This window comes from Argopecten irradians, chromosome 11 (assembly GCF_041381155.1).
Source record: "Argopecten irradians isolate NY chromosome 11, Ai_NY, whole genome shotgun sequence".
In the NCBI taxonomy this organism is placed as follows: Eukaryota; Metazoa; Mollusca; class Bivalvia; order Pectinida; family Pectinidae; genus Argopecten; species Argopecten irradians.
This window is the reverse complement of record NC_091144.1, coordinates 23,495,617-23,509,969: the sequence shown is the minus strand read 5'-3', so window position 1 is coordinate 23,509,969 and position 14,353 is coordinate 23,495,617. Positions and strand designations below refer to the sequence as shown.

At 35.6% G+C, this 14,353-nt stretch overlaps 1 protein-coding gene across 2 annotated transcripts; it reads right to left on the bottom strand.

Moving 5' to 3' along the window:
• Nucleotides 1–1,103: 1,103 nt before the first annotated feature.
• LOC138335048 (galactocerebrosidase-like) lies at nucleotides 1,104–14,117 on the bottom strand. 2 transcript variants are annotated; one of them, XM_069283951.1, is made up of 18 exons: nucleotides 13,959–14,117; nucleotides 13,446–13,514; nucleotides 13,115–13,178; nucleotides 12,519–12,607; nucleotides 12,065–12,229; nucleotides 11,768–11,806; nucleotides 11,284–11,408; nucleotides 7,442–7,559; nucleotides 6,847–6,884; nucleotides 5,856–5,980; nucleotides 5,022–5,161; nucleotides 4,555–4,644; nucleotides 4,216–4,308; nucleotides 3,572–3,713; nucleotides 3,114–3,291; nucleotides 1,729–1,898; nucleotides 1,469–1,545; nucleotides 1,104–1,279 (listed from the first exon to the last, which is right to left on the bottom strand). In XM_069283951.1, exons 1-18 carry the CDS (start codon nucleotides 14,112–14,114, stop codon nucleotides 1,130–1,132), a joined length of 2,028 nt encoding a protein of 675 aa, XP_069140052.1. In that variant the 5' UTR covers nucleotides 14,115–14,117; the 3' UTR covers nucleotides 1,104–1,129. The 2 variants fall into 2 exon arrangements, with proteins under 2 accessions (XP_069140052.1, XP_069140053.1); XM_069283952.1 differs by lacking the exon at nucleotides 3,114–3,291 and adding an exon at nucleotides 2,800–2,974.
• Between the last annotated feature and the right edge of the window lie 236 nt (nucleotides 14,118–14,353).

The following is a 14,353-nucleotide window of genomic DNA, read 5'->3' as shown; positions in this document are numbered from 1 at the left end:
AGTTGTGTCATAATAACTGCAGGCATGCAAGATCATTCAAAGACAAAATAAATAGTAAAAAACAGTTAAAGTGAAGAAATTTGGAATGAAAAATCTCTTCAATTCAAATTATCCCGTTCTGATTTGAATATAACCAAAGAAACAGACAAAGAATATATGTAAATATTGAATCTATTTCATTTCAAATTAAGCGGTATTTTGATATATCCACTTTCAGATTAAGTGAGTTTCACTGAATTTGTTAACCAAAGGTTGGTAAATCACGTGACATACCAAAGGTTGGTAAATCACATCATACACACATGACATACCAAAGTTAAAAGTCAAGTTGGTAAATCACATGACATACAAAGGTTGTAATCACATGACATACCAAAGGTTGGTAAATCACATGACATACCAAAGGTTGGTAATCACATACAACCAAGTTGAATCAATGACATACAAAGGTTGGTAAACAACATACTACCAAAGGTTGGTAATCATGACACAAGGTTGGTATTCACATGACATACCAAAGGTTGGTAAATCACATGACATACCAAAGGTTGGTAATTCACATGACAATGGTATCACATGACATACAAAGGTTGTAATCACATGACATACCAAAGGTGTGGTGGTAATTCCACATGACATACCAAAGGTTGGTAAATCACATGACATACCAAAGGTTGGTAAATCACATGACATACCAAAGGTTGGTAAATCACATGACATACCAAAGGTTGGTAAGTCACATGACATACCAAAGGTTGGTAAGTCACATGACATACAAGGTTGAAAATCACATAACATACCAAAGGTTGGTTAGTCACATGACATACCAAAGGTTGGTAAATCACATGACATACCAAAGGTTGGTAAATCACATGACATACCAAAGGTTGGTAAATCACATGACATACCAAAGGTTGGTAAATCACATGACATACCAAAGGTTGGTAAATCACATGACAATCAAAAAAATTTCATTGTAAGGAACATATCAACATTATATCTGTATGATGTGTGTGAGAGCTTTATCATGGATTTGTGAGGAAATGACACAGCATTCACGACTGAACCGATGATACATATATCAAGACACACTCACACACTAAACACTCACACACTAAAGAATTCATTATTAACTACCACTGCTTTTAATGTGAACATTATCAAAATCAGCAATTCCATATGAATCGGTTCCTATGGCGACAAATCCATGAGCTGGTGTAGCTGGCACAGTGACATTAAATAGTGTCTGTTTGTTGAGTCTACCTATAGCAATATTCCCCTACAACATAAATCAATCATTTTTATCTATGCTTTCTGGCTTAAGTATTAAACAGTACTCCTACTGTATCCAGTAAATTATCTTTAGATAGAAGTATGATGTAGAAAAACTCACCAAAATGAATAAGTTCATTTCGAATCAAAAAGATTGTCCCTTTTAAAAATTAGAACAGTATACAAGTTAACATACCTCCACTGCCAGTTCTATATTGTTCCAGCCATTAACAGCTCCAGTTGCCTCCCCTTCCTTCAACGGTACAACTCTAACTGTAATATTAATTTCAAGTTGTTTATTTCTGTTTTCAAATATATCCACTTTATTATAAAGGAAGCCAAACAAAAAATACCAAAACAAAAAATAACAATAAATAGATTTACCTTTATAAACTCAGTGACAAACAGAAATGTAATTTTTGTAGTAAATGCACTTGAATGCATCTGAAAACTTACCTAAATCATTAGCCAGGATATATTTCTTTTCTTTTGGGAACAGAAAGAAAAACAGCCCCTTTGCCTGCCAAGCCTGGCATCCTCCTTGATCTACACGAGCCGCCACAAATACCCCATTTGTACCATTGATAGGTCCAATAGCAACATCCGAGCTCACATATACATCACTCCTGTGTCAATGAAGGGAGATAAATGTCATTTCAAAGGGAAACAATTATTAAATTAATAAAAAGGGAGGTAACTATTATTTTAAAGGGAAATAACTGTATCATGTTAGGTGGATAAATGAGTACATATACACAAGATTTTTGTATTTATTATGTAAATAATTAAATGAGAAAGTTGCCAGTGAATTCATCAATATAATCATATGGTGTTGAATGCTCCAATTAAATATTTTATTCACATTCCAAACATTGACCTATGTATAACACACTGTCAGTTACTTGTTGCTATGAAATTTGAGCATGATCTACATCAAACAATGTAAAAAAAGAATATGAAAAATAACACTCATATTCCTAACTAGTTTTGTATAATGTATATAAACATTCCTATAAAATCCTTATTAGTATACATACACATAGCAGTGTTGTACTAAATCACTTTGTGATAACAGAGTAAATAAATACAATAACTGATGATAGATTTATAATGAGGTTTTGACTGGTAAAATTAGTGGACATCATACATACAGGAATTAAACAGTTTTTGTTCACAACAAATTTTGCATACAGATATAACTGTGTTTTCTTGCCAAATGACTTTTTCAGGTCAGTTTGATTTCACTATCTACAGTTTAATAGTTCTTTTTTCATGTAGTTTGGTAATCACTTTTGCTGCTATTTATTTTTGTTGATTCTAACCGCCTGCGAAATACACAAAATGTAATGGACCGTGAAAATAAGCTGGTTTACAGTAGAGGTGATTTCCTTTTTTATTAAAATTTCAAATTTGAAAATAAATTTTGAATAAGATGTCTGAATTAAAGAAAAATCTGCAAGAAAACAGTATTGTTGTTGATTACAACGGATATCAGAAATGAAAACATTCTATAGACACAAAACATACCATGGTCTGCCTATCAGGTTGAGGGGAGTAAGGAGAGGTAGGGGACACCAGAAGACTGGAGATTTCAGTACGACCTGTCGAAGCACCTGGCCATGACTAGCATCATTTGACCTTGTGACCTCAAAGGAGCCAACCTGCTGCGCAAAGTTGAAAGGCTCGGAAAATTCAGGAAAAGCTGTGAAAATAACATATCACAACCTCTGGTTTACAAAAAATATTGACAATTTTAAAATAATTTTTGAGGTTAACATTATTCTGGATGGGTGTGTTGTCCACTAATTTTGACCAATCAAAGCCTCAGGAATGATTCTGACCATTTTGGGTTGCCAATAAGGTTCAGTGATTTGTTGAAAGTATCGGCCTTGCACCAGAACAAAGGGGTCTGTAGCACAACTTGGCGGAGGACGTTGCCATGGGAATGACAACCAGCCACAACCTCAAAGGATCCGGTCTGCTGAGCGAAATCCACAGGCTCAGAGTGCAAAGGATATCCTGTTTTATGGCAGTGTACATATTAAATTATTTACACTAAAATTCCTATTAAGTCAATAAATATAATTCAAACTTCAAATATATAAGACTACAAAACTAATAATTTTCAGATATATGGTATGAGTACACCTAAAGGTATGTGCTATGATGTTTGTTTTGTTTCTCAGATCTGCATGTAAACAAATGAATTGAATTTAAGAATTTTTCATATATTTAAGAATTTTGCAAACAAATAAATCAAAAGTTTCATTTTCATCAACTGGTTGCCATGGAAATGTACCTTCAAAATCCTCCATGTACGTGTCTGGGAAAGGTTTCCTCACTGGTGGGTCTGGGTAGGAACCTTTGTTACCCTGGGTAAGTGTCGTCAATGTGTAGACCACATCTACATCTATATAAAGTTTTATCTTCCCATCCAGTACCTGTCATTGGTTTAGTTAATATACAATAATTACAAGAGCACAAAAGTAATGGTTATTATCCTGAATATATGTATGCAGATAAACATTTTCATGTACTAAATTTTGTTGAACTAGATATATGCCTCATTTGATTTCATTGTACTATAAATGTGGATATTTTCGCGAGTGCTTTATTTCGCGATTTTCATGCATAAGACATTCAGTGTTGTTATTTTCAGATACACTTTCAGACTTTTAACAACAAAGTTCATGTATTTACTAAAAAGTATGCGCTGGGGAAATTTCTTGATCAATCAACCTTTACATAATTAGCGTAAATTTCTATGTTTACATTATCTTGTGTATATAATTAAATGTCATTATATACCAAGGAAATTATAAAATTGTAAATGAAATGTAAAGTGTCTCTAAATGTTATCAATATGGTGAGATATTCAGAAAACATCAAAACATTTTTTCAGATTGTTTAAAAGAAAATAAACAACAAATGTATTCACATTACCTTCAGTGCTGGCATTTTCTGAAACAGCACAGACTGCTTGCTTTTCCCAAAGGCCAATTTACTGTACCATACATTCAGCTGCTGTATTTTTGCCTGAAAACATTCACTGATCTTCAACACATGTTTTACATTAACTGATCACACAGGTTTTTTTATCAAATTGAAATGCAATTCTAAAACTTTTACAATTTGGTGCTTGATCATTTGTTACCTGCTGAAATACAGGTTTTCTGCCAAAAGAACCTGTTAAGTGATTATCTAAACCTATTATCTCTAAGACTTTTACAAAAACTGGTACTTAAAATGATCATATCTTGCGTAACAGATTAATGATCTCACCAGGTCCCCACTGAGCTGTAGTGTGATATTCTGTGGGACGACCGTGTAGGCAGGAAGGGCTGGTCTGATACACAGGGAATGGTCATGGCTCTATCAAAAACAGAAGGTAAAATTTAAAAAATAAAAATAAAATTGAAGTTCTGAATCAACACATTGCCTCAATTTACAATTGGCAAACCTTCTGGAGTCCAATATTGTCTTTTTAGTCACAGACAGATAAAAAAAGTACACCTTTTGATGTATAACTTTTGACATTGAAATCTACCATGATTTTTTTTTTATAATTTTCTTCTTTATCAATACACTATTCTGATTTTTCTACACCTGTTATTCTTGAAGAACCTATTCCAGCTTCAATTTATTATATCTTCATTAGTAAACATTAACTTTATAACACAAAGATACTGTTATAAAGTTTCAGTTGTTACATGTACAAAAACAGATAAATGTAGTATATATATAGTTACCATGGTTTCCAAAATGATAGTTAAGTCTTTTTGGTTTGGACTAACAAGTGACACGTAACTTCCTCCATATGTTAGCTTTCCTACTCCAGCGCCATGTGGTAGATATCTCCACCCAGGGGCTGTGAACTGAGTTGTATGAGCTGTGAAACAAATACATATTGATACATTAATGTACAGTGTACATTGCATTTTATGATAAAATGGGCCCTATTGACTCCAGTGAAGTGCTGCCCTTAGTGAATCATGTGGGCACAATTTTTCAAGTCATTTAAGGTTTCAAATTATTTTATGCATTAAAACAAAATATATGAAAACAACACATTATTTGCACCTGAGTAATAAAATCATTATATGCATTTAAATGAAAATAGCATAGACAATTGTGCCAGAGTAATTCACTAGGGTAGTGCTCGGGTTGGCCTCCACCAGAACCAATAGAAACCATTTTGTATACGGCCGAAAAGCATAGCAGGTCGTGTACGCATATTCAATATAGGGTCCAATATGAAAGGTAACAGGAATCCCTTTAGAAAGTCACATAATTAGCTGGTGGGCAACTCTAGATTTAGGAACACTTTTTCATGTCCTATAAAAAAATCAGACATTTGCTTTCTCCTAGATAAAAAGGCTAAATCAAGTGATTGTTTTCAATCACTGGTTGTTTATATATTTTCTTTGATTTTCAGGACAATTCTCTTTAGTTGTTTCCTTTACCTTAAATGTCTGTAAGACATAGTTAATGCCCTAGCCTGCACATAAACAGCGTGACAAGATGAGTGCATGAATGACCCATAGTTATAAACACTACATCTTACAACAAGGAAGTCTTGTTACCTGTCATCCATATAGGGGAGGAGACGTCGTAGTGACCACTCCAGGGACTGTCCGCGGTCATCAGTCCACAGCCAGGGTACGGAAGGGCATTATAGTAACTGGCTATCAGGTTCCATGATATTGTACTGAAACCATAAATATAGAGAGAATGTTAACATGCTGAAACCATTAACATAGTATATTGTACTGAAACCATAAATATAGAGAGAATGTTAACATGCTGAAACCATTAACATAGTATATTGTACTGAAACCATAAATATAGAGAGAATGTTAACATGCTGAAACCATTAACATAGTATATTGTACTGAAACCATAAATATAGAGAGAATGTTAACATGCTGAAACCATTATTAACATAGTATATTGTACTGAAACCATAAATATAGAGAGAATGTTAACATGCTGAAACCATTAACATAGTATATTGTACTGAAACCATAAATATAGAGAGAATGTTAACATGCTGAAACCATTAACATAGTATATTGTACTGAAACCATTAACATAGTATATTGTACTGAAACCATTAACATAGTATATTGTAATGAAACCATAAATATATACAGAGAATGTTAACATGCTGAAACAATATTATTAACCTAATCAATTATACAAATATCATTAAACAGACAAGGCTTATGGAACAAACATTTTTAAATCACATTTCTTTTTGCCTTAAATTGGTTGAATTATTCTGTGTTTACATATTACAGAGTTAGCTCCCTTGCGAGTAGGTATTGATTGTAACATCATTATTTTGTGAGTCTAACTCGTGTTGTTTTCTCCGAAACGTATGACATTACGCTTGCAATCACATGATGTCACAATCAATACCAACCCGCAAGTGCAGATAACTCTGTAATATGCAAATTCGGAATATATATAATTAGTAATCATTTATTTAGTCTTGTGAAAAGTGTCCCTAGTAACTCCTGGTAACAACATAAATGCTTTAAACATATTATGTTGGTTTAAACTGATACAAACCTTGTCATGTAGCCATTCACAAAATTTTGGTTCAATATCTGAAAAAGAAGAAAAGACATTTACTAGTTGTAACAACAAAGTCCCTTTCCTGACAGGTAAAGAAATTTTAAAGAATAAACTTCTTTTTTAGAAAATTAATAGAACTAATTCAGTCTGAATACATGCAATTCTTGACTTTTTGGACTGCTAGATGAAATCATTTACCTTTCTATCGAAGATACCTGGGTATGTTTCTGCATATTTATGCTTAAAATTCATTCTCTGCAAACATATTTCAGTTTTCAAAGGGCCAGTGAGCTTATGTCATGGAGGGGCATCCGTCTGTCTGTCTATTCTTTAAATCACTACTAGTAAGCATTCTACAAGGATTGTAACCAAATTTTGCCAAAAAGGACAAAGGAATAGAATTTGTATAAATCTTACCTCTGAACCCCAACCCCTGTGGTAGGAGGGGGTGGGGTGGGGGGCAAAATATAAAGCTTTAAAATCCTTGAGGAAATAAACACTAAACCTGCATTCAGAACATCATTTCTTGGCATAACAAACCAGGTGAGTAATACAGGTCCTCTGGGCCTCTTGTATCTACTACACTTACCCTTGCCCAGCAGCCTGCCCCAGTGTTATCGTTGAAGGTACTGTAATCCTCAGATGACCAAAGCTGTTTACCTGTGGCCAGTGCTGCCTTTGTAGTGGTTGTACCAGGGTAGTGGACACTGTAAACAAAGTAACATCAATCAAATCTACTATAGTAAAACACTTTTGAATGTGATCTTTCATACACCATTAAGTCACATTTTGTTGAATATTCCAGAGTAAAAGAATGAACTATATCAATAAGTTTACAATGTTTTGGAGTACATGTTAATATACATTGTATACAAATCTAATTTTCAGTATCTAGTCAAGATATCTATTGCTTCACACATAAGCAGAATTATGTTGGAGCATATCGTTTGGCTTTTGACATTTTTATACTCAATTTGCTTTAATTAATATATTGCACTTCTCCAAGGAAACCCAACAATGAAAATCAAACCATAGTAGATTTATGATACATTTTGTATTTCTTTACAAAACTGGCAAGTTTCTACACGTGTTATTCAAGTATATGACTGTAGAAATCTGACAACGCCTTAGCTATTACCCCAATATAATCTATGAAAATCTCCAGTTCCTTGTCTTGTAAATGTGAGGCAATCTCCCACCCTCCATCTCACTTACCCTATATAATCTATGACAGCCTCCAGTTCCTTGTCTTGTAAATGTGAGGTGATCTCCCACCCTCCATCTCACTTACCCTATATAATCTATGACAGCCTCCAGTTCCTTGTCTTGTAAATGTGAGGATCCCTTGTCTTTAAATGTATTCTGCGAAATGTAGGTGATCTCCCACCCTCCATCTCACTTACCCTATATAATCTATGACAGCCTCCAGTTCCTTGTCTTGTAAATGTGAGGTGATCTCCCACCCTCCATCTCACTTACCCTATATAATCTATGACAGCCTCCAGTTCCTTGTCTTGTAAATGTGAGGTGATCTCCCACCCTCCATCTCACTTACCCTATATAATCTATGACAGCCTCCAGTTCCTTGTCTTGTAAATGTGAGGTGATCTCCCACCCTCCATCTCACTTACCCTATATAATCTATGACAGCCTCCAGTTCCTTGTCTTGTAAATGTGAGGTGATCTCCCACCCTCCATCTCACTTACCCTATATAATCTATGACAGCCTCCAGTTCCTTGTCTTGTAAATGTGAGGTGATCTCCCACCCTCCATCTCACTTACCCTATATAATCTATGACAGCCTCCAGTTCCTTGTCTTGTAAATGTGAGGTGATCTCCCACCCTCCATCTCACTTACCCTATAATCTAACCTCGTTCTAATCTATGACAGCCTCCAGTTCCTTGTCTTCTGTAAATGTGAGGTGATCTCCCACCCTCCATCTCACTTACCCTATATAATCTATGACAGCCTCCAGTTCCTTGTCTTGTAAATGTGAGGTGATCTCCCACCCTCCATCTCACTTACCCTATATAATCTATGACAGCCTCCAGTTCCTTGTCTTGTAAATGTGAGGTGATCTCCCACCCTCCATCTCACTTACCCTATATAATCTATGACAGCCTCCAGTTCCTTGTCTTGTAAATGTGAGGTAATCTCCCACCCTCCATCTCACTTACCCTATATAATCTATGACAGCCTCCAGTTCCTTGTCTTGTAAATGTGAGGTGATCTCCCACCCTCCATCTCACTTACCCTATATAATCTATGACAGCCTCCAGTTCCTTGTCTTGTAAATGTGAGGTGATCTCCCACCCTCCATCTCACTTACCCTATATAATCTATGACAGCCTCCAGTTCCTTGTCTTGTAAATGTGAGGTTATCTCCCACCCTCCATCTCACTTACCCTATATAATCTATGACAGCCTCCAGTTCCTTGTCTTGTAAATGTGAGGTGATCTCCCACCCTCCATCTCACTTACCCTATATAATCTATGACAGCCTCCAGTTCCTTGTCTTGTAAATGTGAGGTGATCTCCCACCCTCCATCTCACTTACCCTATATAATCTATGACAGCCTCCAGTTCCTTGTCTTGTAAATGTGAGGTGATCTCCCACCCTCCATCTCACTTACCCTATATAATCTATGACAGCCTCCAGTTCCTTGTCTTGTAAATGTGAGGTGATCTCCCACCCTCCATCTCACTTACCCTATATAATCTATGACAGCCTCCAGTTCCTTGTCTTGTAAATGTGAGGTGATCTCCCACCCTCCATCTCACTTACCCTATATAATCTATGACAGCCTCCAGTTCCTTGTCTTGTAAATGTGAGGTGATCTCCCACCCTCCATCTCACTTACCCTATATAATCTATGACAGCCTCCAGTTCCTTGTCTTGTAAATGTGAGGTGATCTCCCACCCTCCATCTCACTTACCCTATATAATCTATGACAGCCTCCAGTTCCTTGTCTTGTAAATGTGAGGTGATCTCCCACCCTCCATCTCACTTACCCTATATAATCTATGACAGCCTCCAGTTCCTTGTCTTGTAAATGTGAGGTGATCTCCCACCCTCCATCTCACTTACCCTATATAATCTATGACAGCCTCCAGTTCCTTGTCTTGTAAATGTGAGGTGATCTCCCACCCTCCATCTCACTTACCCTATATAATCTATGACAGCCTCCAGTTCCTTGTCTTGTAAATGTGAGGTGATCTCCCACCCTCCATCTCACCCTATATAATCTATGACAGCCTCCAGTTCCTTGTCTTGTAAATGTGAGGTGATCTCCCACCCTCCATCTCCTCCATATATCTGCACCCGTTCTGCTTTAATGTGAGTATCTCCCACCCTCCATCACTTACCTATATAATCTATGACAGCCTCCAGTTCCTTGTCTTGTAAATGTGAGGTGATCTCCCACCCTCCATCTCACTTACCCTATATAATCTATGACAGCCTCCAGTTCCTTGTCTTGTAAATGTGAGGTGATCTCCCACCCTCCATCTCACTTACCCTATATAATCTATGACAGCCTCCAGTTCCTTGTCTTGTAAATGTGAGGTGATCTCCCACCCTCCATCTCACTTACCCTATATAATCTATGACAGCCTCCAGTTCCTTGTCTTGTAAATGTGAGGTGATCTCCCACCCTCCATCTCACTTACCCTATATAATCTATGACAGCCTCCAGTTCCTTGTCTTGTAAATGTGAGGTGATCTCCCACCCTCCATCTCACTTACCCTATATAATCTATGACAGCCTCCAGTTCCTTGTCTTGTAAATGTGAGGTGATCTCCCACCCTCCATCTCACTTACCCTATATAATCTATGACAGCCTCCAGTTCCTTGTCTTGTAAATGTGAGGTGATCTCCCACCCTCCATCTCACTTACCCTATATAATCTATGACAGCCTCCAGTTCCTTGTCTTGTAAATGTGAGGTGATCTCCCACCCTCCATCTCACTTACCCTATATAATCTATGACAGCCTCCAGTTCCTTGTCTTGTAAATGTGAGGTGATCTCCCACCCTCCATCTCACTTACCCTATATAATCTATGACAGCCTCCAGTTCCTTGTCTTGTAAATGTGAGGTGATCTCCCACCCTCCATCTCACTTACCCTATATAATCTATGACAGCCTCCAGTTCCTTGTCTTGAAATGTGAGGTGATCTCCCACCCTCCATCTCACTTACCCTATATAATCTATGACAGCCTCCAGTTCCTTGTCTTGTAAATGTGAGGTGATCTCCCACCCTCCATCTCACTTACCCTATATAATCTATGACAGCCTCCAGTTCCTTGTCTTGTAAATGTGAGGTGATCTCCCACCCTCCATCTCACTTACCCTATATAATCTATGACAGCCTCCAGTTCCTTGTCTTGTAAATGTGAGGTGATCTCCCACCCTCCATCTCACTTACCCTATATAATCTATGACAGCCTCCAGTTCCTTGTCTTGTAAATGTGAGGCAATCTCCCACCCTCCATCAGCTGCCACAATCTTCACACGACTCAACTGATTGCTGTCTAAAGTCTTTCGCAGGGTCTGATCAAAACAGATTCCTTATTAATGACGAGCATAATAAAGTGAAGATATTCATAGGTAATTAGGTAGTCTATTTATGGGTTTGTCATAGAAGAGGAGGCCCAATTGCCCTTAATGGCCATCTGACAAGGGAACAATCCTTAAACAGATAAAGCTCAATTATGATCTAAGGGGAATTTGTTATTTATATTTACCTAAGCACCAGTGTTTTAATATTGCATTAATTTTCTGATGGTTTTGCAACTCTTTGATATACAATCTACTTGATGTTAAATCTAATTGACATTTCTTTTTAACTTGATAAGACAATGAATCAACGGTAATTGAAATTCAAAGAAGATTAAATATTCTATACTCACTTTGATGTAAGAAACATCATACGGCCTCTCATTCCAAATCTACAGTAAAAGACATTACACATGTAAGTCAAATAAACAATTCATATCCATTAAATTATAAATACAGCTGGACAATGACTTTGCTTATTAAGTTCAAGTTCACTCTTATGTGTGAATTGAACTCTAACTTCAAACCTGATATAATTGTTTTATTTTTTTCCAATAGCAGTTACATTTAAAAAAGTTAACATATTTTTGTTTTCCATTATTCATGATTGACAATTTTTATGCATATATCTATAAAATACAGATACTTACCCCAACATAGTCTATGGTGAGGTTGTAGAACTTCTTTGCCCCGAGAAGCCAGCGAGTCACATATTCTGCTGTACGTGTGACATTAGTGTAAGGATTGTCGAAACTATTACTAAGCCATCCAGGAAATGCCCACGGCAGACCATAGAGCAGAATATCTGGGTTTCTCTGTAAAAATATACCAGTGTATAAGAGAAGATTTAAGAAATAGGCAGAAAAAATGGATGTTTTGATAAGCAGGTACTGAACTATACGCAACTTAAGCTAACAATAACTCTCTCTGAATTCTTAAATTTCATGAAAAAAATATCATCATAAATTTGATGCCCAAGTCAAAATAAAAATATTTCATCTGTAAAGTATCAAGTGCAATTTATATGAAAAACAAATAAGATATACAAAATCAGGGTCCCATTTCATGCAAGTTTAGTCAATGAAACTGAATCAAAGTTCTCACTTTTTTAGCTTCAGTCATCAGCCACCACTCATACCCACGCTGGTAGTTCTCATCCCACTCATTGTGCATGTGAGATGCCTCTGTACCCTCTAAAACATACAATAGACATTTTATAAATGGAGGGAATGAACATAATTCCTTACTTTTATTACAGTTTCTTCAAAAATATCTAATTCATCCCGAGAATACATGACAGTATAAATTTACTGGTCCATCTTTTTGTCATCTGATAAATAGAGGATAATATAATATACCAGGTAAACAAAAATCATATATGAAGTAATTTTGAACTCTAATGATGATCATAATCATGTTCAAATCTTGTTATACTACTTTATAGATTCATAATTATTCTATTGCTTTGCTTGCAAGTAACATGTATAAATGCCAAATGATTTTCCACCATCAATGGTGACAAGACTTGTTGATTGTCTCTAATATGCTCTCCTCTTTGTGGATGGTTAGACAATATCTCAACACTATATTCCTCTACCAACTGTTTAATCTGTAACCTTTCTATCAGAGTTACTTCCCTTTGTTTCACTACAGCAGATCGGAATGCCCTGTACTCTATACAACAAATTTAAAATGTGTACCTGTACTTTGAGAATCTCCTCCAATTTCCACTTTCAACATTTGAAGTGATGCTGCAAAGTTAGGCTGTTGGTAAAAAATTATTAAAAAATTGTCATTATAAACAAAAATTATGAAAAATCTTTCTTTGATTTTTTTTAATGTCATTGTGATGGTTAAAATAAAAATGCTATTACAAATTAAACTACCCAGGTACACCTTTTGTAGTATACAGCAAACTTTCTAACTTTTAACAATGAATTCATTGTAGCATATATAGAACATATGTATATGACATCTCAGAAGTCTCACCAGTTACGAAAAAAGCCATGTAATTATATGTAATCAATTTACCTTAAACAAATAATCCAGGATTTGATCTCTGTATTTCTCTGGGTAGTTAACCAACAACTTTGATGTTGCCTAAAATTAAACAATAAATGATTGATAACTCGTCTTGAATGACAGTATATATAAGGAATAAATGTTTTACATGTATCTAATGCAATGCAAGAGAGATAAAAACCAAAAAATAACCCATGAGAATATCGACTTTTCATCACGTTGACAGGTCACATCATATTTCTTTTAAATATGTACATAATTAATATTAATTATGTACTACTGCAGATAGGCCATTTTATAAAATGTCATTAATTTGAAAGATTTTGACACTGAATATAAGTCGGTTTTTCAAGGAAATCAAAACGTTTTATAAAGACAACGAAATATGATTTAACTATATCAAAGTAAATCCTTCTACATATATGTACATACAAAATGTTAGTCTATAAATTATTACCAAACAAAACCGCCCCTTTTTGGGCCTATCTTACTCTTAGTACAATTGTCAATTTAAACCCCTACCCCACCGCCACTGAGACCGCCGATTCCATCAAATCTTCTGCCTGAATCCTGTGTATTATCAACTCTGTATACATGACAAGTTGTGGCAGATAAAAAGACACAAAAAGTGATACATTTTAGTATATTAGTAAACAACATGATCACACTGGCAGTCATGTGAGGCGGAAGTAAACATAGAATATCTAAATAACAAAGCTGGTGCAGAAAATAAGAATCCGGATATGAAATTACACAACATTTTTTGTTTGGTTTTTTTCAATGATGATCACAACAAACAATTATATTACATTTTAGATAAAAATCTACCAAATTCATGTTAAACTGAATTAATAATTGATTAATACATTTCATATTGTCCGGAATTTAAGTTCCGTTCCTTACAGGATATTAGGCAC

What these genes read in the sequence shown, in the direction of transcription:
- LOC138335048 (XM_069283951.1), bottom strand. Translation starts at nt 14,114, where the DNA reads ATGACTGCCAGTGTGATCATGTTGTTTACTAATATACTAAAATGTATC. An exon ending in TGATGACTGAAGCTAAAAAA is followed by an intron (nt 12,230 to 12,518) that starts GTGAGAACTTTG and finishes ATATTTTTACAG; the next exon opens with AGAAACCCAGATATTCTGCT. An exon ending in TACAGCTCAGTGGGGACCTG is followed by an intron (nt 4,309 to 4,554) that starts GTGAGATCATTA and finishes GAATGTTTTCAG; the next exon opens with GCAAAAATACAGCAGCTGAA.